Source organism: Corvus kubaryi, unplaced genomic scaffold, assembly GCF_017639235.1.
Source record: "Corvus kubaryi isolate FWS band 111438036 unplaced genomic scaffold, C.kubaryi_AGA036_p1.0 split3-73, whole genome shotgun sequence".
Taxonomy (NCBI): Eukaryota; Metazoa; Chordata; class Aves; order Passeriformes; family Corvidae; genus Corvus; species Corvus kubaryi.
In genome coordinates this window covers 16,174,807-16,200,374 of record NW_024582091.1, presented here as the reverse complement: position 1 = coordinate 16,200,374, position 25,568 = coordinate 16,174,807, and the positions used below count along the sequence as shown (strand labels likewise).

The following is a 25,568-nucleotide window of genomic DNA, read 5'->3' as shown; positions in this document are numbered from 1 at the left end:
CATGCACTTGCTTATCTAGGGCTGTCCCTCAGCTCAGCTCGGTGTAGCTGTGTGGTGTTTCATTTTCTGTGGGTACTCATGCAGTGCTCAGAGGCACTGTCTACTGGGCTGTGGCCAGTATTCCCAGAGGCCTGACCTGCCTTTCCCACTAATGCAGCTGAGGAGCAGCTATGACCTAAGAAACAGAAGACACTTGTTCATCCCTAGAACCGGATTAGGTCAGTACCTCTGAAGGGTGTGTTTAAATGACATACCCACACTGTGCTGGAGCTTAGCTCCTAATTCCTCCCAGTGCTTTGATTCCAAATTCTCTGTTCCAACAATTATGATGTTACCAAGGCCAACTGCTGGAAACAATCTATTACTCAGACACTCCTAGGATGGTGCATTAGACTGATTATGATGACTGTAGTAATTTATACTAATTGTAGCAATCAGTTGCGCTTCCAACAAGCGAGACTGGAGCAATACCATAAGCCTGCCTGAACTGGTACACAATAAATGTGAAAGCCAGTGATCAATGATCGTTTATTCTTTAGCTGAAGAGGCAAAATACTAACTCTTACCTGTACTTTTGTAGCCTGAGCAGGCTCCCACTGAACAAGGGTAACACCACCACAGAGCATGAAGACAGAGAACCACTGCAACTTACTAAGGGTACGGTTCAGCATCAGGACTGTACATAAAGCTGTACAAGGGATCTTCAACTGGTACGTCACCTAAAGAAGATGGGAATGTAGTGTAGAGGACATGGTTTTAGAAACTCCTCCAAGACAAGAAAATAAAATAGAAAATTCAACTACAGAACAATAGATTTTTATATTCATTGATTTCCTACAGATCCATCGCCAACTACAACAAAGTGAATTTGAAGTGACTCTAGCAGTGAGTGGCTTAGCTCAGAAAGCCAGAGCTCTGCAGCAGAGTGTATGCTCTGAATATAACAAAGCACAGTTTGGCTTTTAACACTGAGGCTGAAGAGAGTGCTGCGTGCACAGCAGACAAATACCTGATACATGTGCCTCATGAATCAGGAAAGAGAAATATATTTCCAGATCTGTTACTGACAGAAACGTGTATTACCTGGTAGACTGCAGCATCCAAGTTGCTAAGAGCCACAAACGCCATATTGTTTTGGAGAGCGTACACCACAGATGGAACACTTAATTTTAGCAATTCTTTAGGACTTCCAAATACATTTTCTTTTAAAGATGTTATTAACCTTGTCAGACTTCCAGTTTCTCTGCAAAATAAAATATTAGCATAACTGAGGGCATTCTTAAACTGGTATTTTACAACAGAAATCAAATCAATGAATCCTTTGGGAGGCCTGAAATTTTGTTCTCCACAATCAGTTGTACTTTCTGCTCATACAAGAAAAAAAGGTTAACTGGCAAAAAACAAGTGAGATTTTCAACAAGTAGAAAGCCCTGAAGGTGAGAGAAACATTCTAGAATCAGGAAGTTAGATGCATTATTGTGTAGCAGTGGGTCAATACAGGCAGTGGAACAGAAGGTTGTTGTTTGTGTCTCCCTTTTTTTACTGGGTATTAATGTTTGTGTGCGATGTCAAATGCTCATGATTTTCCAGATCCCCTTTAAACTGGGCCTCACAGTACAGCCAAAAAAGGACTGTACCCTTGCACACTACTTACCTAGAAAAAACTCTCATTCCTCAGTCAGCCATGGGTTCCCGGTCTCACTTGTGCTGTGGGAGATGCTGGACCAGCACCAGCACACACGTGAAGAGGTCTGGCAGGTGTGTGGCAGCTCCCTGTGCCTGTCCCTGTCCTTGCATTTCACACCTCTCCTTCAAGTAATTACAGCGTGTGAAAGAGCAGGCAATGGGGAAGAGCGCGTTGCTGCTGGCTGCTGCCCCCTTTTGCAGTTTGCTACTCAGCTGTTCACAGCTGACCTCTGCATTACTGGCTCTCCCTTATCACTTGCACATCAATCTGACATTTGCTGCTTACTTGTTGCTGCTGCTCCAGTCCTCTTCCCAGTTCTCCCACAGCCCCCCTTTCCAATCTTCACTGGCTTAAGCACTGACAAATACCAACATCCAAAATAATTCCTGCCCCCTCCCACAGGCCTTTCAACTTGCAAACTGTACTGCTCTTAAATTTAACTCTCCTTGTGCTTCTGTTGCACACTTGTATAAATAAATAGCTTTAACCACCTCGTTTCAGCATATTTTCCTTTCCTGATCAACTCCTGACTCTGTACTCCAGTTCTTCAACTTTTCCTCTACAAAGAATTAGAGGCTTTACCCTCTCATGATCCTTCCATTCAAACTTCTCCCCTTCCTTACCTTCCTCCCTACTTGCACCAAGCATATACTTCCTTTTCCTGGCTTTTTTTCCCCCCGTAGGAAGAGCAGTCTTTATACAGGCAGCTGCAAAGGATTCTTTTTGTATTTTTCCATAACAGAAAGCACACACAAAAAACCAGACATGTCTGGCCACAGACAACAACCATGACAAAAAAATCCATGGACAAGTAGCACTCAAAGTGAAGTTTGCAATACAAGAAAAGGGGAAGAGTTCATGCTACAGCTCACCATGGTAACTTGCACTAGATACAGAACTGTACAAAATGTTAGGAGTCATTGATATTATGGGCAATTTTTTTTTTGTTTATTCCATTTCTGAATGTATTTATTACACTGTCTAGGACTGGGAAATAAGATGTACAAGAAAATTGGGTAATTTATTCCTATAAAGGAATTCCTATAAAGAATTTATTCCTAATATCTCACCTAAAGCTATTCTCTTTCACTTTAAAGCCATTTCTCCTTTCATAAATTCATTACCCCATTCACAAAGCCAATTCCTAGGTATGAAGAGGTGAGAGATACTAATAATTATCATCTGTGCAACAGAAACACGCATTTGTTAGCAAAGCTGAAGTTAAAACTAGAGTTTGCAAAACACCTCTGCTTTTCTTCATCCATTGCTAAGTAGTTATGTACCAGCTAAGAATGTAGCAAATGCTATTACCAGATGGTGAACAGGACTTTAAATAAGCATGAGAAATGGAGGGTACAGTTGACTTAATTTTTAGCACAGTTTAAACTATTGTAAGCTTCACTTTTGAAAGACAATTCTTTGGCATTTATCCATTCAATGTGCCCTCCAGGAGATACCTTAAGAGTAAACAGTGAAGGCACCATATAATAATGTGTAAGAAAACAAATTCTGCAGCTGGAACAACGCGGGAGTTGTACTCTTGTATCCTGCATACTGCAGTTATCAATGCTGTCTCTTTCAAAAAGAAAAGGTACCCACACAAATGTATCCTGCTGTACAGTAAAAAGAGATGGTACTCTATCTTCTGACTGGTTACTGAACTACAAAGGCACCTTGCCTTGGGTGAGACAAATTGGTTAGGATTTAAAACTGAAGGAAGATGTAAAGGAGACATAGAATGAAGCTACATGGAATTGATGCTGTTCAGCATATTCATAAGTGATCTGAAAAGGGAGGTTACTAGAAAGTTGGCATCTTTTGGACCCATCAGCATGCCAGACATCCTACCAAGGAGAGGTGAGCATGGCCTGATGAATGGTGCCTGCAGGTGCCCATATCGCTCTCAGTTATGGAGAGAAAAACCCCACCAGCTGACCAGATCAGAATAGACATTATAACCTCCAAACAGCTCAGTGAATCTGATTCTTCCCATTTTAGCTGGTAAATAAGGCTCAGGTGTCAATAAAGGAGAAAGAACCATAGGAAATGACAACCCCTAAATACAGCAACCCTCTCTAATCTAGTCATGGGCACCTGACAAAAAGATGCAAGTAGCTCTTGGACGGCACCAGCTCAAGGCTCAGCTTCAGAGAAATGAGCAGAATCCTTAGGAAAAGAACTGAGGCCAAGAGAAAAAGCACCTTCAGTCCTCTGCCTAATGTCATGGCACAATCACATCCTGAATACAGCATGCAGCTCTGGATCCTGTTTCAAAAGGGATTTAACAATACTGGAAATGCTCTAAGGATGGGAACTATAATGATCACAGAAAATTAAACAAGGACTCCCAGCTTAGAAAATAAATTAGAGATGAAAACACAAATCCGTAGAGATATGAAAAGCAAAATGAAGGAAGAAAGATTATTCATCACATCTGCCAACACAAGACAACAGAATCCATATGTTTCTGCCATCAGCTAAGAAAAGCTCAGCCCATGCTTGCCCCCTTGGCTACACTTCTATTCTACACATCCTCTGCTGATAAAGGGACGATGAGGAGCTACAGAGACTTTTGGCTGTGCAGGGCTGTTCTAAAAACAACAACATGCTAAGACTCCTTTCCGAGTTAAAAGTAATTTAGTTTTTAATTATTTCAAGTAAAAAAGACCATTCATACATTTAATGAACACAGTATTACAGACCCTTAACAAAAGGGATGGCTTACCCCACTGCACTAGGTGTACTATACACAGCCTGGGTCCCAGGTGCACAAGATTTGACAAATTACACACAGGTGAGGCTACCCAGAGGTCCCTCACTACTGGGAAACATGGGCTGCTACAGTCTCCAGAGAGCCAGTGGGATCCTCACTGGTCACAACAGTGAGAACCACAGCACGTGTCAACAGAGTCACTTCTGCCAGCATTTTGTGCTGACAGAGTGAGAAGCCCAGGGTGCATGAAGAGAAAAACAGAAATTCCCTACTGCTCACACCTGCCTACTCTAACACATTCCATTTAATGAAAGGTTAAAAAAAAAGGCAGTTGATCACACTCAAATATTGCCTCACTTCAAATAAAATGCCATTTGTATGTTAAGAGGAAAAGATCTGATGAAAATCTGAAGTACATCATGTGACTCCACGATCCTCTGGCAGATAACAGCCAGCCTTCTGATGTACCAAAAGCCACAAAGAGAGACAGAGACCCTAAAAGAACAAATTCTACACCACAACAGCAAGAACTGGGCTTCGGAAAAGTCCGGAATATGAAGATTCTTCCTAGGAAGGATGTAGCACAGGGAAGCTGACAGAAAAGGCACCAGACTGACAGCCTCCCTACTTGAGGGAGGGCTCATGCATGGACAAGTTCTAGTTCTTAGCAGCAGTCTGGGATTACAGAAACGAGTATTTCTTGATCACAGTCTTTCAGCATTGGTTTGCAGATTATTAGAGACAGCAAAATGTCTGTCTGCAACATTGTTTGGGAAAATTTATTAGGAACACTAGAATTTTATGTAACTCAGCAGATAATGGCTCACAGCAGATGATTAAAGTCCAACTTTCATCTACACCAACATTTTAAAGACCCAAAACATCGTGGATAATCCATGCTGACACTGTGAACTGATTCCAAAGCATACAAAAATAGAAAATATGCAGAGAGGACACACCTCAATATCATGCTGTATACAAAGCAGTTTCAGTTGATGAGGACTCACAAACTCTAACCCGCTCTAAAATTACCCTTCCACAGCACGATTATCCAGCCACATTCTCGAATGTACCTGCACTTCAGTACCTGAGAACCTGAGGTTAGAAGCAAGGACTGGTTTTCAAAACACTGATCAGCACTCCCACACTTACTTAGCCAGGATGCCCACGCTCAAGAACAACTTGATAACTTCAGCGATGCACACAGCTGTCGTTGAAAAGTAGAGTTCTGTCTCCACTGTCCTGGTGTACCGCAGTGCCACCGTGTATGTGGCAGCAACCAGGGTCATCACCGTGAGGCAGTACAGCTTGAACAGTAAGCTGACATTTTCTGAAACAAAACAGAGGAGACGACTCAGCGTGACCCCCATTTTAATTTACAAACTGAAACAGTGTGTTCTCCAGCTGGAGGGCTGTATCAAACACCACTGTGTCAGCAGACAATAATTACAATGTTAGGAAACACTTCCCATAAAGAAGTTTTCATTAAATTTTACAGCCTTCTCAAAGAAGCTGGTATAGGAACTCCAACTGTTTGAAAATAGATGCTCTAGAAAAACGAATTATACATTAATATTTATCTAATAAAAATCAAAAAGTCTTTCTATGCTTTCCTGCTCTTTAGCTGACACTAGGCACTCACACTGAAATGGCAGCTGATCCTCTTCACATAATACACTGAATTCTGACACAAAGAGCGTTGGCGGACTAGCAAAAGCAGAAAGAAGAAAAGTTCAGTATCAGCAAAGAAATCTAGCAAATCTTAATAAATAAGGCAGAATTTCCTTCAGCCCTATTTTCCACCTAAGTTAGTAAAAGAAGAAGATTTTGCTCTGAATGGTGATGGGATTTCACACAAAGGGCTTTCTTGAAAAACTCCCTGTATAAAGGTCTAAGGTTAAGGCTCTCCTAGTAAAATAAACACCACAAGGACTGTGTATCATCTGCGTTATGCCCTCTGTCTTCCCCACTGCTATACTCCTACATCAGTAGCAATTCTTGTAACAGTTTTGACCTGGACCAACTACTATCCAGCAAAATTTGGGAGTTAGCCTGTCCAAGCTCTCCTGGCACAAGGAAGTTTTTCATAAATCTGCACTCCTCTAAGGCCTGAGAATTCTATCAGGCCACTCCAGTGCATTCCCAGGTCAGGGAATGGCTAAGCAAACATCTAAACCAGCAAAGAAAACAGCACACAACTCCAAACGGGATTTCTCTACATAAAGGCACAACCCAACGTGAGACATTAGCAAACGTGTGGCTTCTACAAAATCCTTTTTCAAACTGGTAGATTGTTATGTTTGGCATCTCTCTGGTGGATACTGGTCATTCAGCAGCACCTTTAGGGCCACTGTCATGTTTCGAATATCCTAAAGAAATGTGCTTTAATTGGTGGAAGTTTGTGTTCCTCTGCTGATTAGGAAACAAGATACAGGATAAGTAGTTTTGTAAAAACTTTGCTATTTAATATAGGAATGAGTTGCTGAATCCAATGCGCCCAATGCTTTGGTTCATGTTTCTTTCAAGCCAGAGATGTCTTCAATTGCGTAACATTTCTGCAAGGTACAGTTAATACCTCCTGCCACTGCAATAATTTAAATTAGCTACTTCCTTATAGATAAAAATCTTACCCACGTCAGTAACCACTTTCATAAGACAGAGCCAGTTAGTTTCTGGACTAACAATGCTTAGAAGAGACTTACAAGCTGTAATCCATTTTTAAATTAAGTTTGGATTGTGGGGAGGGAATCCAAGGGCATAACAACCAGGAAATATAATTAACCCCATATGGTTTTACAAAAATGTATTTTCTAATGATGTTTCAGTGCTGACAAAAATTACACTAATGCTGCGATTTGACACGTGAAGATTTTAAGTCTATGCACCACCAAACTAAAGCTAAACTTAATCCTTGCCTCTATTAACTACCCTTTTAAAAAAAAAAGGGAAAAAAAAAGCGCCCCAATTTGTCAATGGTTTGGAAACTTGGGTAAACCAAATGCAGCAAGACATAATGAATCTAGTATCTAGACTAGATAGTTCCAGCATTATGTAAAAAAGTATTTGTAATTCTTTTCAGCCTGGACATTTCTCCGGCCTGGCTCACATGTCTGCATTAGTACCAGTGCAGTGAGGGAAGCAGAAGAAAAACATAGCTGGGGCATCTGTAGCTTTTGCTGGTAAATCTGAACTCATACTCGCCTAAAGAAAAGAAGAACTGGAAGAAGCTTTTGGTTTTTTCATAGTAAATCCCACTTGGATGAAATGATTTCTGGCAAAAAGGGACCAGACAGGCCAAAAGCCTCAGGATACAAGTGCGGGCATCCCACACATCTCCACAGCTCATCTAAGGGCTACAAGTGCGGGCCTCCCACACATTTCCACGGCTCATCTAAGGGCTCCCCGCCAGGGCTCCTGGAAGGCAGCCGCGGGCCAAGCCTGGCATAGGGATCACAACTCGCTCCCTGCCAGGTTATCCGGGGTGCTGCGCACCTGGCACACACCGCTGGGAGCCTCCTGCCCCTAACCCTTCCAGGCCCCGCCAAGGCACTGCCGGGAGCTGGGGAGCCCTGGGCAAGGCCCTCCATGGGGGAGCTGGAAGAGGGGCAGGCGGCGCCTTCCTGGCCGATTTAAACCCTCCCGGCTTGCCCGAGCTTCTGGCTTCGGGACCGTGTGGGCTCTGGCCTCGTTGTACACAGAATCACAGAGAATCACGGAATCAATTAGGCTGGAAAAGACCTCTGGTATCATCGAGTCTGACCTATGACTGAACACCACAAAGTCCACTAGACCGTGCCACTAAATGCCACATCCAGTCTTTCCTTCAATACCTCCAGGGATGGTGACTCCACCACCTTCCTGGGCAGTCCATTCCAGCAACTAATCATCCTTTCTGTGAAGAAATTCCTCCTAATGTCCAATCTAAACACACTCCAGTAGGCACCCGGGCGCGCCGGCATTTTCAGGGACACCTGCGGCGCAAACAGGGTGGGTGCAGGGGATGTCCCCATGCACTGAACACCTGCGCCAAAGGTGCCCCAAAAAATAAGCCCCAAAGATGCTGCGCCACGGTCAGACGCCTTCAGAGGGGAACTGGCAGCAGGAGAGACGCGGCTGTGGCTGACCCTAAAGGCGGAGGCGTCCCGGGGACCCGGTAAGCCCCGTACCGGGAGCACCCGCCGCCCACACGCCGGGGACGCAGCGGTGCCACATCGCGGGAAGAAGCTCCCGGGCGGCGGGAGGAGAGCGGCAGGGCGGGAAAGCAGGCGGGGAGAGCCCCTCCCCAGCGCGACCCCGCGGCCCCGCGTAGCCCCTTCCCCCCCTTCGCTCCCGCGGTGGTGGCGCCCGGCGCCACACTCCCCAGCGGGGAGGCCAGTTCCACTCCCCCTGGTAGGGGGGAGGCGGGGGGGAGTCTGCGCGCGGGTCGCGTTTCCTCTTGGGGAAGCGGGTGGGAATTGTTCCCGTTCTCCGGCCGTGCCGCCCACCAGGAGCCGCGGGACCCGCCGGGCGCCCCGCGGCGCCGCCCTCACCTTTCGGAGGCGACATGGTGCTCGCCGAAGGCGCCAGGACCGCCGGGCCGGAGCCGCCCGCCGTGCCCCGCCGCTCCTCCCATCGCACCATAGAGTGCAGCGCGGCCGCCCAGAGCGCCCCGCCGCCCGCGCCGAACCATCGAGTCGAGCTCCGTCCTGCCTGGATATCCTGGAGAGCATCCTGCTCCACCCGGCCGCTTTTCGGAACTGTTTTACTGGCAGCAAACATCCAGGAAATCTCACACGCATTTCTCATTGCCAGGAGTAAGCTCGTAGCCACCGACACGTTTCTGCCGCGACAAAACCGAGATGGAGGTTACAATTGTATTCTCCAGTATTTTACAGCACTGCAGTACCTTCTCCAGTGGAAAAGAACAAAGTAGGATAAAATGAAATTTCAATCATCAGTTTACTTTTAAATGAAATGTATTTCTGGATTCTTGAAATACCAGTTGGTTGGTAAGAACTGTAGCATAAAAGCCTCAAAGCAAATGATGATAATATAGAAAGATCACAGCAAGAAAAAGTGTTCATTAATAAAGAAGTGACAGGGTATTTTTCTCTGGGGAAAAAAATAAAACTGCAGCTAGTAATTGAATTGATATTTTAATTAATAAATCTAATCATTGGTGCCTGCTCATGATTTAAAAACATGGAGGAGCAGCACATCTGGCTGCTACTAGTTTATTTTCCCAACAGAGAAAATCACCTAGTCAAAAACCATTTAGCAAAGTTCTTTCCTAGTGCTCCCCTCACGCTCCTTTGTTTTTTAAATAATGCTTTGGGGATTAATCCCTATTGTATAACTTCTAAAAGTGAAGTCAGGTGTCTTGCAAACAGTTAAACAACAAGAGAATGCTATCCTGCACAATGCCACAGAAAAATCATTCAGCAGCTTGAATCTTTGAGCTTCATTGTCACAAGCTTGTCTAAGAACGAGCCAGGAAACCACACTGCATTACAAGGCACACAAGAAAAAGAGATTTAGAAACCTTAGCACACCCTATGCAATCAGAGTTGTGCACCTGGGCATTGTGCAGGTAGCAGCTTGTGGAAGTCTTTACTGTCATGAAAAGAATATCTATTTTAAAGTACCCCCTGCTTCCATTTGAGAAGATGTTTCATCCTAAAGCTCAAATGATTCAGGGTTTCACAAACAGAAATGCTATCCGCAGTTGCATTGGTCAGACCTGGTACATATTTGCCACAATGACATAAAGCTAGAAACTTTTTCTCTGTTGTGCTTTAGTTTTTCAAACACAAGCAAAACAGAGCTTTCAAAAAGGTCCCCTGAAGTCAAGCTCCTACAGTTTGCAGTGTGCTCACCTGTACACTGTTTTGTCAAGAAATTGCTAGAGACCTAAAAGGGTGCCAGAACCATCCAAGACAGATTCCCTCTTCTCAACCTCCCAGCCTTGGCCTACACTCATTGGGTTGGGTTAACGCCATCACAAATGGACAGGCCCAAGCAGCCAGACTGGTTTCATTTTGTTGGTTTTACCTTCTTCACAGTTCTGCTCTAAGGCTGGAGCTGTGACACTTGAGTGACTCTCCTGGGCTAAGTTTTTTCACTTAAAGACAGATTTTCAACAAGCAACCATTGCATTAAAACTTCAGTAAAATCCCACAATGCTATGCATTTAAATGTTAGAAGTGAAAGTCCTTGGGAACATCTTGATTCTAAATTGCTATTTAAAATCTGTGCTTCAGTCTTATCACTTCTGTCACTTAATGCCAGTCAGCAGCCCCAACAGATAAGATAAATGAAACAGACCAACTGTTCCTGGAATCAACAGACACAGAAAAATCTTTAGTGTCTAAATTCGAATATATTCAGGGATTTTTATATACACATTGAAGATGTATCTTCAGGTTTCTCATTTTCACTTAGGTTTCATCCAGTGGTCTTGTTAAATCTACTGCAACCATATGAGTAGTGGGAGATGATCCTCCTCGGAGACCCTTCAGGAAAATCTGGGGTTTGGGTACATTGCTTGAGTTGTCACGCTTAGTCTGGGTGCCGACATCTTTTGGCAAGTACACTTGGGTGACGTTCTCTCTTCTCATGTGGCTGAGATCAGTCTGCATGGCATGAGTTAACTTGCGGCGCAAATTGGCCTAAAGACACAAAAAGAATCAGATTAAGGTAAACTTTGAACATTTTAGCACTAGTATATACTTAGGAGTGTTTGTCTATTTTACATCCATGGGCTTCACAAACCTGGAACACGGCCTGCCTTACCCTCCTGTCAATACTTGGTTGCGACTGTGATTTTTAACTCCTGAACTAACAGGATGTGTGAACAGCACTTTAGGTAGCCCTCACAATTTTAAGTGAGTCTCTTTATAATTTCATATTTTTCATTGGTCATTGTCCTTCAAATTTTTTTAAATGCTTCACCTTTGTTTTGTTAGAAAAAAATGTTTTCATGGCAAGTGCTTCCAGTCTTTGTCTGGTTTCTGCCAAATGTGATGAGGTTTAGGGGTTGGTGCCACAAAGTATTAGATAAAAGTGAAAAAATGCCTTCTTACACCAGGTTGCTCACTAACTCCTTGACAAGGTGTAAAAGTTAGGGTAATTTATGATTAAAGCTGGTTATTCACAGAAATTGCTGTAGATACAACAACAAAACCACTTCTCACAAACTGTTAGTATTCTAAAGCCAGCACTTGAAACAAAAAAAATGACTGAGCCTTCTATGTCAGCAACGATGTAAAACACTGTAAATTATAATATAATGTTCTTCTCAAAATATACAAAATACAGTCTCATGTGCTGGAATTCAGACCCCTCCATGTAAGTGAGAAAGTCCCTGAAGTCCAGTCCAGTCAGGGAAGATTGGAGTCAGTGGAAGCTGGAGAGTGATACAGCTGGCCAAATGTTCTAAATGTTGTATCAGGGCAAGTTAAAACATTCTCCAGACTCCACCACTGAGGTCTCTCTCTGCTGGAATGTTAGGTGAAGCACGTAAATGTAGGCACATTTTGGTACCTTAATCTACAACCAAATTTTATACACAGAGTCATCAAGGAGAATCCAGAAAAGAACAATAAGGAACTTACAGAGGAGATGGCATGGGAAGAAAGACAATATATTAAGTCTTTTCTTTTTCTGAGGGTTTTAATGACTGAATTACAAGGAACTGGGCTTGCAGAGAGAAACAAATGTGAGCTAAAAATATTACTTCTAACAGCATATAGGTGTTCTAACAAAGTAATATTTTACACTTCATACCACTACAAGTGCTTTGGTTAAGTATGAACAACACAAAAAACCCTAAAGGCATCTGAGCTCATCCTCTAACAAAACCCACAAATATGTCTGATGCTCTCCTGAAGTATCAAATTCATTGATGCACTGATAAACTATTTCTGTCATTTTATCACCTTGATATTAAATGTTTTATCACCTCCATATTACAAATGAGCATAGTCAAAGCACTTTTGCATGCATCTGGGTTTCAGCTCCACATCACTAATCTCCCATTTGGACAGCTGAGGCTCAAACACCCTTAGTACTTTAAAGTACTTTCTCTAAATATTTCAAACTAACAAGCTACAAATTTGTTTGTGAATGATCTTCATGACCAGATTTTGGAAGATATCCGCTTCTGCTTATGCTGAAGAGCCATTGACCACATCTTATGTTTATTTATGTACTTTTGTCCTTTACAGAAGCAAAAGAGGCTTTTAGCTAGGTTTCTTGTACACCTAATTGGCTTCTTTTATATACCTCAGTAACAACTATTTCTTAGAATCCTTTATAAGCTATCAACATTGGCAAGACTCCTCAGTTCAAAATTCTGGATTCCTTTTATAATGTTAGAGATTTCGTGGCAAAAAGAAAAACAGAAAGGAAATAGGCTGCCCAGTGGACCACAGGCCTTCACAGTGCATCTGTTCACAGAAGAAAAAAAAAATCCCTTTAAATATTCTGTGTTCGGTTGATATTGTTAACTGCAATATTCCCTGTACTCACAAGTTGTTCATTTTGATTGAATTGTGAAAATCAGGTGCTATACCTTGACAACTACTTGTGCTGGCAAACCTTAGAAAGAAGCTTCTGAAATATATGCTGTTGATTGAAAAGTTTTTATGTACGTATGTGGTCAACCTTCTATGGACAGACTGATTTCCAATCCATCAGAAAATCATCATGATAGTATGACAAACATTTGCTCTGGCTTTTTTTTTCCCAAATAAATTATATGTAGTATCTTCAACCCATTAAATCGATTTGCATGTAGAACAACTTTAATATTCCATGCAATTCAATTCAAAACAACAAACTCTTATTACATAAGGAAGGCAACTGCAAAATTTGAAATTAATAGATACAGCAGTGGAAGCACTGCTCAAAAAACAGGGAAAAATATGGAAGAAGTGAGAGAAGTCTAGAAATAAGGAGAGAAAATACCTAGAAAAAAAAAACTGACCCAGTTGTAATGAAGTGTATGTCTTTGAATAAAAGGTTAGATTTATGTTTCAAGGAACAAAAGTTAAGAATAATTTATTCTCAACTTTGTTATATAACAATGAAAATCTGGTAATAACAGTACAAACCAATTTTATAGCTTTTCTTCTCAGTTCCCATTCATTCCATTCATAGGATCTCACAATAGTTGGAGGCAAGATATGGGTATCAGTTTGAGTACCACTGTCACGCTTTGGGGGTGGTTTCATCGAATATTTGCTTGCATTTCTGGCCTGAATGAAAAAAAACAACCAAAGCCAAGCAAGGCATTAATGAGAAGGATACAGAGAAATAGCATATGGATATGCTACTCTTTAAAAGCAAGTAGAGACCTGCAAACCACAAGTGGATAATGATTTTTACATTCAACAATATTTTTGTTCCCCATACCCCTGCTAAAAGGAAAACATTAAGTATCTGATAGATTTAATTTCTGACAGAAAACCCTTGAGGCAGAGGCCACAGCTGAGTTGCAGGCTCCTGGATACCTAGTGAGTACTTAATTGTTGGCTTTTGGAAAAAAAAGGGTCCCACTACCACCAGTATTTTATGATGCAGGCACCTCAGTTTGTCTTTATGAATGGACAAAGTATCACAAATCATAACTGGGAGAAATGCACACATCTCTGCTACAGCTGGGATATAAACTATGTTTCACACCAAGGGCCAGTTCAAGACTACATTCTTTCCACTGCTAGGGACCTAAAATTCACAAGTGGATCACACAGAATCTTGTCTATAAATCCAAATCAAGTCTTTGAATTTCACATAGTAGGACCATCACATAACTCTCCTATTACTTTGTCTGTTATTTTGTAGTATGTTCCATAACTTCTGTCCCCAGGTATCACTACACCCTCATCCAGCACACATGGATGGACTGCTAAGCTAAAACTCCAGTTAACACGATATCTGACTTATCTTCTGTTGCATTTATTTACTGTTCTTTTAAGCTACTTTTTGCAAAAATGAGGAAAATAAACATCAGACACAAGACCTGCCTAGGCTGTGGACTAATAGCTTTTATCACTGCCAGAATGCTTTGGATCTGCATATTCTCCTATGAAGAGATAAGGTGAAAATGACATTAAGTAGGAACATTTTTTCAACACTGAAGACCTGGAAAAGATGGACCTTCAGATAGGCAGAAGAGTTTATTCTTCACTAAAGATAGGTATCATCTATTCTCTTTTAGAAAGGACAGGCCAATCAGTGATGCAACAGCTGTTCCGCAAGAGGCATGGGCAGTGTGTACCTGTGCATGTGGAACAAGGTATTCAAACTGATGATGGAGCTCAAGCAGTTGAATTAGCTCTGGATATTCTTTTGCTTTTTCTACATTCAATTGAATGAACTTATCTGGATCTTGAGCAAAGATGTATGCAGCTTCTTTTGAACTGAAAACATAACATTTCTCCTTGTGCTTCAAAATTCCAATAGTAGGATTTCCTAAAAATGAGAAGAAAAGCCAACCCAAAATAAACTCCACAAATTAAAATAGTGAACAGTATGATATCCAATACAAAAGACATTTGTAATCAAGATTCTGTGTTTCCCTCAAGTTAGTTTCACTTCCTTCTTTTTCTGAACTCAGTATAAACCCTTGAAAGCAAGCTTTTTCAAATATAGAAAAGTCTGTTTTGTTAGGCCAGTAAAACTGCTTTTGATCAGTTCACATCCAGCATGCCTTAGTGCATGTCTCAGAAAAACAACAAATCAAACACATATAGCAAAGGCATAAGAAACCAGTCTCTACTCTCAAATGTTTCCCCTATAATCTCCAGCAAATATCTGACTGCAGATCAGCAGTGCATTTATACCAAAGAGCATAACACTGAGAATAACTGAAGAAGCAGATAAAGCAGCTGGGAAGCTGAACAATAAATTAACAGAGAAAATGAAGTGTCAATAAAGGCCAAATAACTTATATGGGAAAACACAAACTGATATCAAGGACAGTGGCAGGCTGTGCTTCAGATGTCATTGCCCAGGAAAGACCAGAATCATCATAGACAGTGCCCTGAAAATACCCAGTCAAAAAAGGAATTATTAGTATGCAAACAGAGGAGAAGAAAACCAACATTATAACAACCTGTAGGCTACATTTGTAATAATACATTTTGTTCCAATACAACAGAACAAGTAAAAGGGATCTAGGAGTGATCAAAGGCTTGTGATACCTTTCATAGAAGGAGTGGTTAAAGAAGAAGCCTCCTCAGCATTAAAAAAAAAAAGAAATAATATGATAGCGGGTTATAAAACCATAAATTGTGTGCAATATAAAATTACTATTTACTAGATTTCTTTCCTTTAATAGAAGGACTATCAAGTCTTTGTTGAAATTATCAAGCCAGAGCTTAAAACCATCTCAAGAAGAGGTACCTTTTCATAGCATATATAATTGTGGGGCTCTTGAGAATAAGAATATCCCATGGCAAACTCTAGATGGATTCAAAAATCAATTAGATAAATGAAAAACCTCTTTGAAGGATTATTTAACAGAAGGTTACAGACTCAACATTAATCAGAGGAAATCCCATAACTGCTAGAACAAGGAAAGATATAATAAAGGAAGGATCACTCTGACTGGAATTCTCGTAATTTTAAAGTGTTCATGACTGTCCATGAGCAGTAATCAGATACAGGGCTAGAGAGACCTTCAGTCCAACTCAGGACAGATATTCTCATGTGCAATACTAAATAAGTGTAAATAAACTACATTGCCATTGAAACAGCTGTTCTTTAATACTGACAAGTAAATGGCCATATTTTCCTCCCAAACTCCAGTAGGTTTAAAAAAATTCTATATGGACAGGTTCTAGAAAGGATAGGGAGACAGAAAACATGAACTAGGGTAGCTGAAATAAGGCTTACTTTCAAGACAAATGAGCCTAGAGAGACAAAAATTCCTACCATTAGTTGACTTAATCAAGTGCACTTTTGCACTCTTTTCAGGAAAGATTTTTAGTACTTTCTCATGACTATTTAAAAATACACGTGATGTAGGCATTAATGGCTATATTTGCAACATACAGATACACAAAATAGAAGGAATGGTCATTTCCCTATGCCTGCATTATAGCACATTAACAACAGTAAACAAACCTGTATTCTGCTACAGTGGAGGTGATACAGATGCACATACAGCAGGCAGAAACGTTTCTCCATCCCATCTTGTTTCTGCCCCTGCTTGCTCTTCAAGCCCTCCTACCTTCTACTAAGGGCAGTTTATTCATGTATTTAAAGAACCATACTTTAACAAGGGAAGTAAGTTAGCTGAGGTGAAAACTGCAAATGTGGAAAAACAGTATTCCAGCTTTGACATAAGAGGATGCATTCAGAATGCCTTTACATTTTCCCTAGTCCTTGTGTAAATATATAGTATGGAAAATGTCTAACTACAAAGCATACCTACTAGGGTGAGACCTTTCACACCAATTGAATGTGCACAGAAACCATGGTACTGGATTAGCAACTCATCAAAATTATCAGTAGTCTCTGGAAAAAGCCATTCTTGGTTCTTGAAATCAGAAACATTCACTCTGGTTTCTACGAAAAGATAAAACAAAGGAAGGATTTCAATATTAAAATATCAGTTGTTTAAAAGATAATAATATTACAGGATGACCAGATTATTCTGATTTTCACAGGATGACCTGCAGTGCCCAGATCCCAAAAGCCAAACTTTAGTCCTGCCTTGAAAGAGAACCTACTGAAAAATCAGTCCTGCAGGAATCTTCTTTAGTAGCATTAGTTTTCTCTGGAAACAGGGGACAACAACAGGAAGGTAATATCTTATTCTTCCATTTTGTTTTCACCCACGCATGTATTACAAACTCCCTGGCATAACACTTGGTTCCTAGGGATACCATCTTACAAACAAACACTTCTGGTAACTGAAACCCTGCTAAATTATCTTGTTTATCACCTACCCCTCCATTTCCAAAGTTCTGAAAGGTATAAAAAGACACAAATACACTTTAAAGTCTTTTAAAATATTATATATATTCTCTGATCATTCTGCCATTTTTGCAAGGTATGCTTCTATCTAGAAGCTGCATTTAAATTTTACATGTAAAAATAAAATTCCAAGCTACACTACATGAAAGTGTAAATCTATACCCTACAATGCTTATTTTAATTTACTGTGCAAATTCTGAGTATTAAAAAATCAATATATACCACCTTCTGTAAAGCACCTTTTGTAAAGAAAATTCCAACTACAAAATCTTGGAAAATGAGGGAAAACAAACAAGTATTAACTTTCCATACCCATGGTTTCTTTTATCCTTTCCTCATCACTTTTCACAGTCACTCCTTCCAGAAAAGATGTTAGCATTTCCTCTGGAAAAAGCCGTGATTGGATTTCCAAGAATTGTTGCAGATTGTCAGTCATATTTGTGAAGAAGCTTAGCAGTAGTTTTGCATCCTGAAAGCCGGTCCAAAGCTTAGAAAGTTCCATAAACAGAGGCTAGAACATAAAGAAAATGATCCGAACTGCAGATTTGTTTTATGTCTACAGTGTAACCCAAGCACTGTGCACAAAAGTCTCCGCTATGAACAAAGCAGGGCTGATCTCCAAGGCCTTCAGCAACCATAAATTCAAGGGGAACTCAGGGACACTGTAAGAGGAGCTTCCACCACATATGCCTAAAGCAAGTATATCCAGCATGTCATCCCACAGGCAAGAATAGTACTTTTCTGTATTTTACTCCAAATAAATGTATTCTGTGACCATGCCTTGAATTGAGCACTTCATTGACAATACAGTTTTATAACTGAAAATATGGTGTACAGGAATAAGGACCAGAAGGAACACAGCTGATTAATTACCAAACTAGGTAAAACCACACCTAGGTACAAACTATCAGGCTTTTTTATTTTGTCTGCCCTGTTTCCAGAGTGACTAGGTACTGCAGCCTCACGTGTGCCAAATGGAAGGGGTGCAGGCCTCTTCAGAGTGGTCCATGGTTCAGGGCAAAACTGGAAGCTGCCCTTCCTGGCAGTGACGCTGGTATACAGGTGTAGGCACATAAAGAGGCAGCCTATAAGCTTTAAGTATAAATGCTGTTTTCAATGACAGTGACATAAAAAGTGCCCTGTTACATCTAAACACACAGAGAGCATTTACCATTTACAGGAAGAGATTCAACCAATCTGAAATGTGCACTTAACAACACATTTTATGCATGTTAACAACATTATCGTAAGAACAGCCAACAGAGCCAGCTCTGGAATTCATCAGCATTGCTAATGCTGTGGAAATGTTATGGTTACAAAAATGGAAGAAATTAAAGGAAGGGCAGCAAGATCAAAAACATTTTTAATAGAAAAAACAAGGAATACTAATGAAATGTACTATTTTTCCTAAAACAAATATTTACTACAGATATAGGCCTTATCCTATGCTTTTAAAAGACAGAATGCCCTGCTTCTCTACCTTTGTAGAGGATCCAGCTTGTCAACAACAAACCAAAGACAAGAGAAGTTATTTAAATGGTGTGTTAATATAAAAATCTGGAAAGGATCTGAAATCAAAAGGCATTATATATTCTGTCTTCAGCAGAGAAGACAAAACAACTAACCAACCTGGAGCAAAAAAAAATTCTAGGAAGGCAGCAAACAACAACAGTCAGCTTTTAGGGAAAGGGATAAGGTATATCAGTCACTTAAGCCCCACAAAGATACAGAAGAGAAAAAACTGCTTTGAACAGCTGGACAAGAGGGGAAAATGTTCTCCGAATGAGAACATCTGGTTTATAAAATCAAAAGCATACATAAACTGAAGCTTGGATCACTCAGTTAAAGTGCTGTTCCTAAGAGTTTCCAGCTTGGATGCCCTTATGGAAAGTGTAAAAAATAAACTGAGTAGGTGGAGGTCATAATCTTCCTCTTCCTCCACAGTAGGCTTTATTTTGCTTTCTAATAATTAGCTTAGAATGTTGAAAAATAACCTAAAATATGGATGAAACTGCATGCTGGTGCAGGAGCTAACCACAAGGAATTGGAATGGTAATCAAATCACACAAAATAACGAGCTGTTACATGAAAAGCAAATTAAATGAAGCTGGTTTCTAGCATATTTCTCTCCCGTTTCCTTTATAACATGCCAGCATAATAATCCCGGGTTTTCCCAGGCTCATCAAGCAGCCTCCCCCATAATACCTATAGTTCACAGCACTCATTCCCTCTCCCCCCAATACCTCCCTCCCATGTCCTGTAGCTCCCAACCAAGGGTGCAACAGTACAGAGTATCAATCCTGCAGAGGTACCTTCAGTGGCTGCTCACTGGCCAGGCAGCACACAAACCATTTCAGACTTGATCTTGGTAAGGCTCTAATTGTGTGTTTCTAGTTGCTCTTTTTTTTTTTTTTTTTTTTTCACAAAACTTGCAGAAAATGACATATTTTGAGATCTTTGGACTCTGACAAATGTGACTGAAACTTGCCAACAGGTTCAGAAGCTATTGTGAGGGGAAAAGAGGCTGACACCCCTATCACAGAAACCCAGTTTCTTCAGAAAAATTATATCAGTGACTCATACTGTAATTACAGGGATTGCTATCTAAGGGAACTTTTAAAGAATCACACTCTGATGTGCTGTTTTCTGCAACCATTATGTTCTTACAGTTTCTGCAAGGAACAGGAAAGAATATTTACACACACAAAAAAGGAAAATATCACTGTAAATCTACAAATACTGACAAATAACTCAAGACACTTACAGTAAAATACCATTTAATTCCTTTGCTCCTTTATTGTACCTTGCCTTTTTTATGCCTTAAGAGCAAGTCTTTTAGTTGTCCCTTCAAAAATCACAGATGATACTGTAATATAGAGAAAAAATATGCAGCCCCTTTCTTAATATAAACTAGTCAAAAACACACCAGCAAAGTATCTTACTTTAATAATTTCTTTCTATTGAAGAAGTAATGGGTTTTCCATTTGTAATACTTACAAAAACGTCTTTGGACTCTATGGAAGTCTTATCCTGCATTCTGTTTTTCAGTACCATCATTGTTGCTTCAACCTGAACACCCAATGATTCAACTTCTTGAGCATTTGTAATTGCATCAGACTGGAAAGAGAACTCCAGGTAAGATGCATCATACTCAAAAAATCAAGTATTTAGTAATAAGTATTTACTTGGATCTCTTCATTCAACTATTTTCAGAACAACTGTTTTAGGGAACAAAATGTACTCTAGCTTTCTACAAAATACATTTTTCCTTAAATGTTCAGGTGCTTAGACACTTCACTCACACATAAACTACCAATTTTTATAGAAAATCCTCTACATTTTCCCAATGAAGAGAACAAAATAAAATAAAAAATATTTTTTCAATGCCTTATATAGGAAAGACTAATAAATGCCTGCAGTTTCTCAAAACACAAATGAAAAGCTCTTCATTAACAAGCATTTAAGCTGTATTCTTCAAAGATTTTTGATGACTCCATATATTTTGGGGGTGTCTGCAGACTAAAATTGAGATAATTTATGGATTCATCACAGAGATTTTTTCTCTCATGCCTTTTGGGGCAGAGAATCATTATGCAAACAACTCTTTAATGGTGGACTTGACAGTGCCAGACTAATAGGATAATGGCTGGACTTGATGATTTTAAAGGTATTTTCCAACCTAAACAATCTATGGTTCTTTATCTAAAAATATATTTTATTTTATTTCATTTATTTCCGAATAATTTCTCTTATATTTCTGTCCTGTACAAGTAGGTAAGCTGAAGACATTCCATCTGCAATAAAAGTCCACAGGATATAACACGATGATATCTCACCAGAAGGATGCTTAGGAAGCTTTCGTACTGTCTCACATTGAACAGTGCTTCTTTTAATTTAAAAGTACTAAGCCGGGAGTATCTGTGGGGGTCTTCCTGCATGGATTCCAGCAGGGCTGTGTACTGGTGGGCTAGCAGCTGGCAGGAATTCAGACGTTCATCGACAGTCTGTGTAGCTGACGGAATGGCTTCATTCAGGATGGCTGGCACTATTCACGTAGAATAAATACGAAATATGTATAAAAAGAAATAATGAAATCATTATCGAATGGTTAAAGTGCAATATTTGAGCATAATGGTCCTCTAATAAAATTTTAATTTCTAAATTTTGTCCTCATATTCATGCATTTCCAAATACTTGCGAACCAGATTCAACCACCCTATCTCACTAGTCAGGTTGTTTCAAATATTTAGAATTACAGGTGTGGAAATATCACAGTGAAGTCAAGGAATGTGAGAAAGCTTGCTTTATATTAGATGCAACTCTGTTGCTACAACTGACATGGGTTTCCTGAGAGAATCTGCACAATTTTGAATTCTCAGTTTCCTAATTTGTAAAATATTAATAACAGTTACAGGCCTCCCTGGGATGGGAAATTATTGGAGCAGCTCCAGTCAAGAAGGCCAGGAAGAATGAATTGGGAATACCCAGATCAAATGCAGTTGTTTACTTACAGTCCTCAATGCCGCTTCCTCCTTTCTGGCACTGCTTGTTGTACAAACGAATTCCTGTGACTAGCATGGCAAGATCTTTCAGCTGTTGTTCTTTGTCCTTCTTACTGAGTGAGATGAAAGTAATCATCTCTGCCTGGGGGAATACACTCTGCAAGGCAGCTATAAGCATTACAAAGTGGGAGAAAACCCTCAATATGAGGGAACAGAAAAGAAAATCATTAAATAAGAAAAAATACCCTCTCCTGAACAAATGCAAAAAGTAGGAAACCCATAGGAAATTTACACTTCAAGGCTGAGCAATGACAGTTTGGATAGTAAGCATTTATCACAGTTTACCCTGTTTGTATCTAAATGTCAGCAAAGAGAAGGTGAAATTTTATTTTTCAAGAAGAAAAGCCCAATTTCACAGCTGGGAGTTTACTGACCTGTTACCTCCCTGACAGCCTCAATATCTGTTGGGGCTCCCAGGCCAGATCTCAGCAGCACATAGGTAACAATCTTTTGATACATATTCTCTCTTTCTTCTTGTGCACGTGCACCAGCCTCTGTGATAGCTCTGACCATAGGAGCCAGTTTTCCTTCCAGAACACGCTGCTGCTCACTGAGTAAATCATCTAGGAAACAAGGACGCTTAGAAAGTGCTATCTAAATTCTTTGAAATCTGGCTTATACAGAGGGTACAATTCATTTCCACAGTCAGAGCACCCTCTTAAGGTTTCTGAAGCACAGGTATGTGGAAGAGATGTTCATAGTACCACACCATTAGAATTTAATACAGAAGAGTTACACATTAATATAATTAGCATGATTAACATCAGCCAGTAGAGTCCTGAGAACTATTCAGGCCAAATTAAACAGCAAGTCTCTGGCTCTCTGGACTCCTCTGACTGTAGGACGTATTTCAAACACACCAGAACTTACATGCTCAAATTTGAACACTACTCAAGATCTCAAAAACTTGCTGGAGTTACTTAGCTTATAGAGTTCAGAAGATTTAGGAGCAGCTCCCAGTGTTGCTAATTTTTGGGTTTAATCCATGCTACCAGGAAAATATTTTCATTATCTCCCCACACAGAAATGCTTTTCTCATGTCTGTACTTGTTCTGTGTCTTCTATTTCCCAGCCAGCCTCCACTGTCCCATTGAGATCTGAAGTTACATTTACAGCAGAGGCATTTTCCCCATCTCATTTTATTTTCACATTCCCATTCTCAGACCATATGAAATTACTACTGATGAGACAAAAATGTACTCAATTAAAACTGTAACTGATTGTTCAAGATTACTCACATCTCCCAGTTAGGGATATTGATAAAACACTGAGTTCTCTTTGAGATACATGAGCAGAGTTCTGAGTGCCTTCAGACACACAGGTGCAGGTGCAGGTGCAAGCTTTTCTTGCTGAAAACAGCTAACCACTGAACCTGAAAGTGTAATTGTCCTCAAGCAACCTAATACATTCTATTCAGTAAATCTCTCAGACAGGATGAGAAGAGTGTACTCTCAAATTTTATGTACACTTTTCCCTACTATACCCATACTGAAACATCAGACTCCTGTACAGTAAATTTCTCATGGGATTTTTATTTTGCTTTACTGCCAGCATTCATTTAACAGTAATTACTATTATTAAATTCTAAACTCAGCATCAACTTCTATGAAAACATATTAGAAATTACCTCGGTTTGCATAGTTCATATCAAAGTAAACTTGCATCTTAATTGTGCTTAGGGATGGGTTTGTTGTGTCAAGCAGTCTGGTAACACAGCGCTAAAAAGAGAGTCAGAGAAGTGAATTCTTTCTCATCTCTGGGGAAACATCTGAACTGACAGGGATCTACTACAGGTTTCACAACAGCTGTAGAGCCCCCTTGCTACCATTCTCTCCATATAAAGCTTTTCTAAGGCATTTATTTACAGAAACTGTTGTCTTTAGCAACAGAACCATGAGAATAAAGTAGCACTAGAATTTTGAAAGTGTGCATGTCATTTTAGTTACAGGAACAGGTAGAAAATAATGCTGTAGTCTTAGCTAAATACTGACTCTCAACATCATGTCAGAATTACCTGGATAAGATCCTGCATATTGTTTTCTGTAAGGATTCGATCCATATTAAAGTCATTTCTTGGATCTAAAACAACAGCTTTCACCTAGAGATTGCCAAAACAAAGATACTAATTTACATCTCAAAATATCATCTTCACACCTCACCTTTTATTTTCTGAAAAATCTCAGATGCATTCAGTATTTCTTTTACTATTCATTTTTATCCATTTCAATCTTTGATAATGAAACAAAATCACTTCATTTCTCATCTAGTCAGCTTCAATCTCAGTTCTCAGGTGCAAATGAAGAAAAAAACCTTTTTTTTTGGAAAAAACATTTAAATACAGCTCCTTTGAAAATTACTTGGAAAAATATTTTCCTAAGTAACATTTTTTGAAAATCCATCATGGTTGTTTATAAACTTCTTTGTTGGTGTTATAGTCATCAGTATAAACATTTACCATTTGAATAAAAAACCCATAGTATTCTGCATGCAGCAAAATATGTGCATGTTTGCAGTTGGTGTTCATGCTGGGTGCCTTGCCAGCCACTTGTATGAATTTTTTACTCATTAAAATCTTCCTGCTTAATTGATTAATACTGCTTTTGAGCCCAATCTATTTTCTAGATCTGTAGTGTCACCTTTAGGGGAAAAAATAGCAGATTAACAGTACTGCTGTGAACCATTTACATTTATACACAAGTTTATCAAGAGCTGATCAACAATTTAAAAGGAACCTAGCTCCATCTTTCTTCAGACACATCTCTGGAGGTGCATTCAGACTATATTCTGCAGCAGTGCTATGTCTCCTAAGAGAAGCCAAAATGTAAAATGTTTTTAGGATACTTATGGTTGTCTACCAAGGACAGTACTGAGACTGATTCCATTAAATTTTCACTTTAAGTGGGATCAGAGCCCACTCCTTCAAATATTCAGCCCATTTGTACTACCTGGCCCTGTGTGAACAGAGAAACAACAAAAAAAATTATCCATCACAATAGAGAGAGGAGATAAACATCGAAGAACAAATATAGGTGCTGCATTAAACATTCACCTATGGATCACACATTCATTTATGAGATTGTGAAGAAACGTTATTAAAACTTGAGAACACTTCTCTTTTCCATTTCTGAAAGAAAATAATGGTAATCTGCCTGCATAACAAAACTGACAAAGAGCTCTGAGTTGGAGTTCAGAGAGTTTCCAAGACTCAGGACCTGCAGCCTTCTTGGGGCATTATATTCACACAGATTTCAGGGGAATAAAATACTTTTACAGGACCCTTTACTAGATGTCGCTGGATGCCCCTTTAAAATTTCTCAATGCAGGCAATTGGAAACCAAGAGATTTCCAAGCTCAGGTCAGCCCTGAAAGCCTCAGCTGCCGCCAGCCCCTGAACGCTTCCCTTCGCGCTTACCATGAAGGCCACCAAGGTTTCAGAGAGGGTCTGTCCCTGGGCAGCGCACTCCAGGCCGACTTGGCGGATTATTCTCTTGATCACGCTTTGGGTCAGCTCGCCGGACATGCTGGCCAAGCACACACGCCTTAGCGGGGTTACATTCACTTCAGCGAGGGTTCCTCTCGGCGCGGCCCCGCCGGGCAGCCCGTCCCGACCCCAGAGCGCGCCGGCGGCCGCTGGCGAGGGGCG

General features: G+C 40.3%; 2 protein-coding genes and 1 long non-coding RNA gene across 4 annotated transcripts in view; 1 reads left to right on the top strand and 2 right to left on the bottom strand.

Annotated features, from left to right (window-relative positions):
* Positions 1 to 10,344, bottom strand: part of SLC35A1 (solute carrier family 35 member A1) — a 17,499-nt gene extending 7,155 nt beyond the window's left edge. The window contains exons 1-5 of the mRNA XM_042016127.1: positions 10,256 to 10,344; positions 8,930 to 9,219; positions 5,553 to 5,730; positions 1,084 to 1,243; positions 567 to 719 (exon numbers count right to left, since the gene is read on the bottom strand). Coding sequence (XP_041872061.1) covers positions 567 to 719; positions 1,084 to 1,243; positions 5,553 to 5,730; positions 8,930 to 9,185 — 747 coding nt within the window. The 5' untranslated portion in view covers positions 9,186 to 9,219; positions 10,256 to 10,344. The remainder of the gene's footprint in view (positions 1 to 566; positions 720 to 1,083; positions 1,244 to 5,552; positions 5,731 to 8,929; positions 9,220 to 10,255) is intronic.
* On the top strand, positions 9,035 to 21,224 carry LOC121658818. The gene is made up of 3 exons (XR_006014057.1): positions 9,035 to 9,308; positions 17,054 to 20,498; positions 21,138 to 21,224. It is a non-coding gene; the product is annotated as an uncharacterized LOC121658818 (long non-coding RNA).
* Positions 9,320 to 25,568, bottom strand: CFAP206 (cilia and flagella associated protein 206). Of its 2 annotated transcripts, XM_042016120.1 has the most exons (12): positions 25,338 to 25,568; positions 23,940 to 24,023; positions 23,553 to 23,643; positions 22,300 to 22,488; positions 21,875 to 22,033; positions 21,200 to 21,408; positions 20,361 to 20,480; positions 17,676 to 17,874; positions 16,815 to 16,952; positions 14,659 to 14,852; positions 13,493 to 13,636; positions 9,320 to 11,047 (listed from the first exon to the last, which is right to left on the bottom strand). In XM_042016120.1, exons 1-12 carry the CDS (start codon positions 25,443 to 25,445, stop codon positions 10,817 to 10,819), a joined length of 1,866 nt encoding a protein of 621 aa, XP_041872054.1. In that variant the 5' UTR covers positions 25,446 to 25,568; the 3' UTR covers positions 9,320 to 10,816. The 2 variants fall into 2 exon arrangements, with proteins under 2 accessions (XP_041872054.1, XP_041872055.1); XM_042016121.1 differs by lacking the exons at positions 23,553 to 23,643; positions 25,338 to 25,568 and having other exon boundaries at positions 10,739 to 11,047; positions 23,940 to 25,331.

Excerpts from the sequence above, each read along its gene's own strand:
- CFAP206 (XM_042016120.1), bottom strand. The coding sequence starts at position 25,445 with ATGTCCGGCGAGCTGACCCAAAGCGTGATCAAGAGAATAATCCGCCAA. Across the intron at positions 23,644-23,939 it reads ATATGCAGGATCTTATCCAG|CGCTGTGTTACCAGACTGCT; the intron begins GTAATTCTGACA and ends CTCTCTTTTTAG. Across the intron at positions 22,034-22,299 it reads GGCTGTCAGGGAGGTAACAG|CTGCCTTGCAGAGTGTATTC; the intron begins GTCAGTAAACTC and ends TAATGCTTATAG.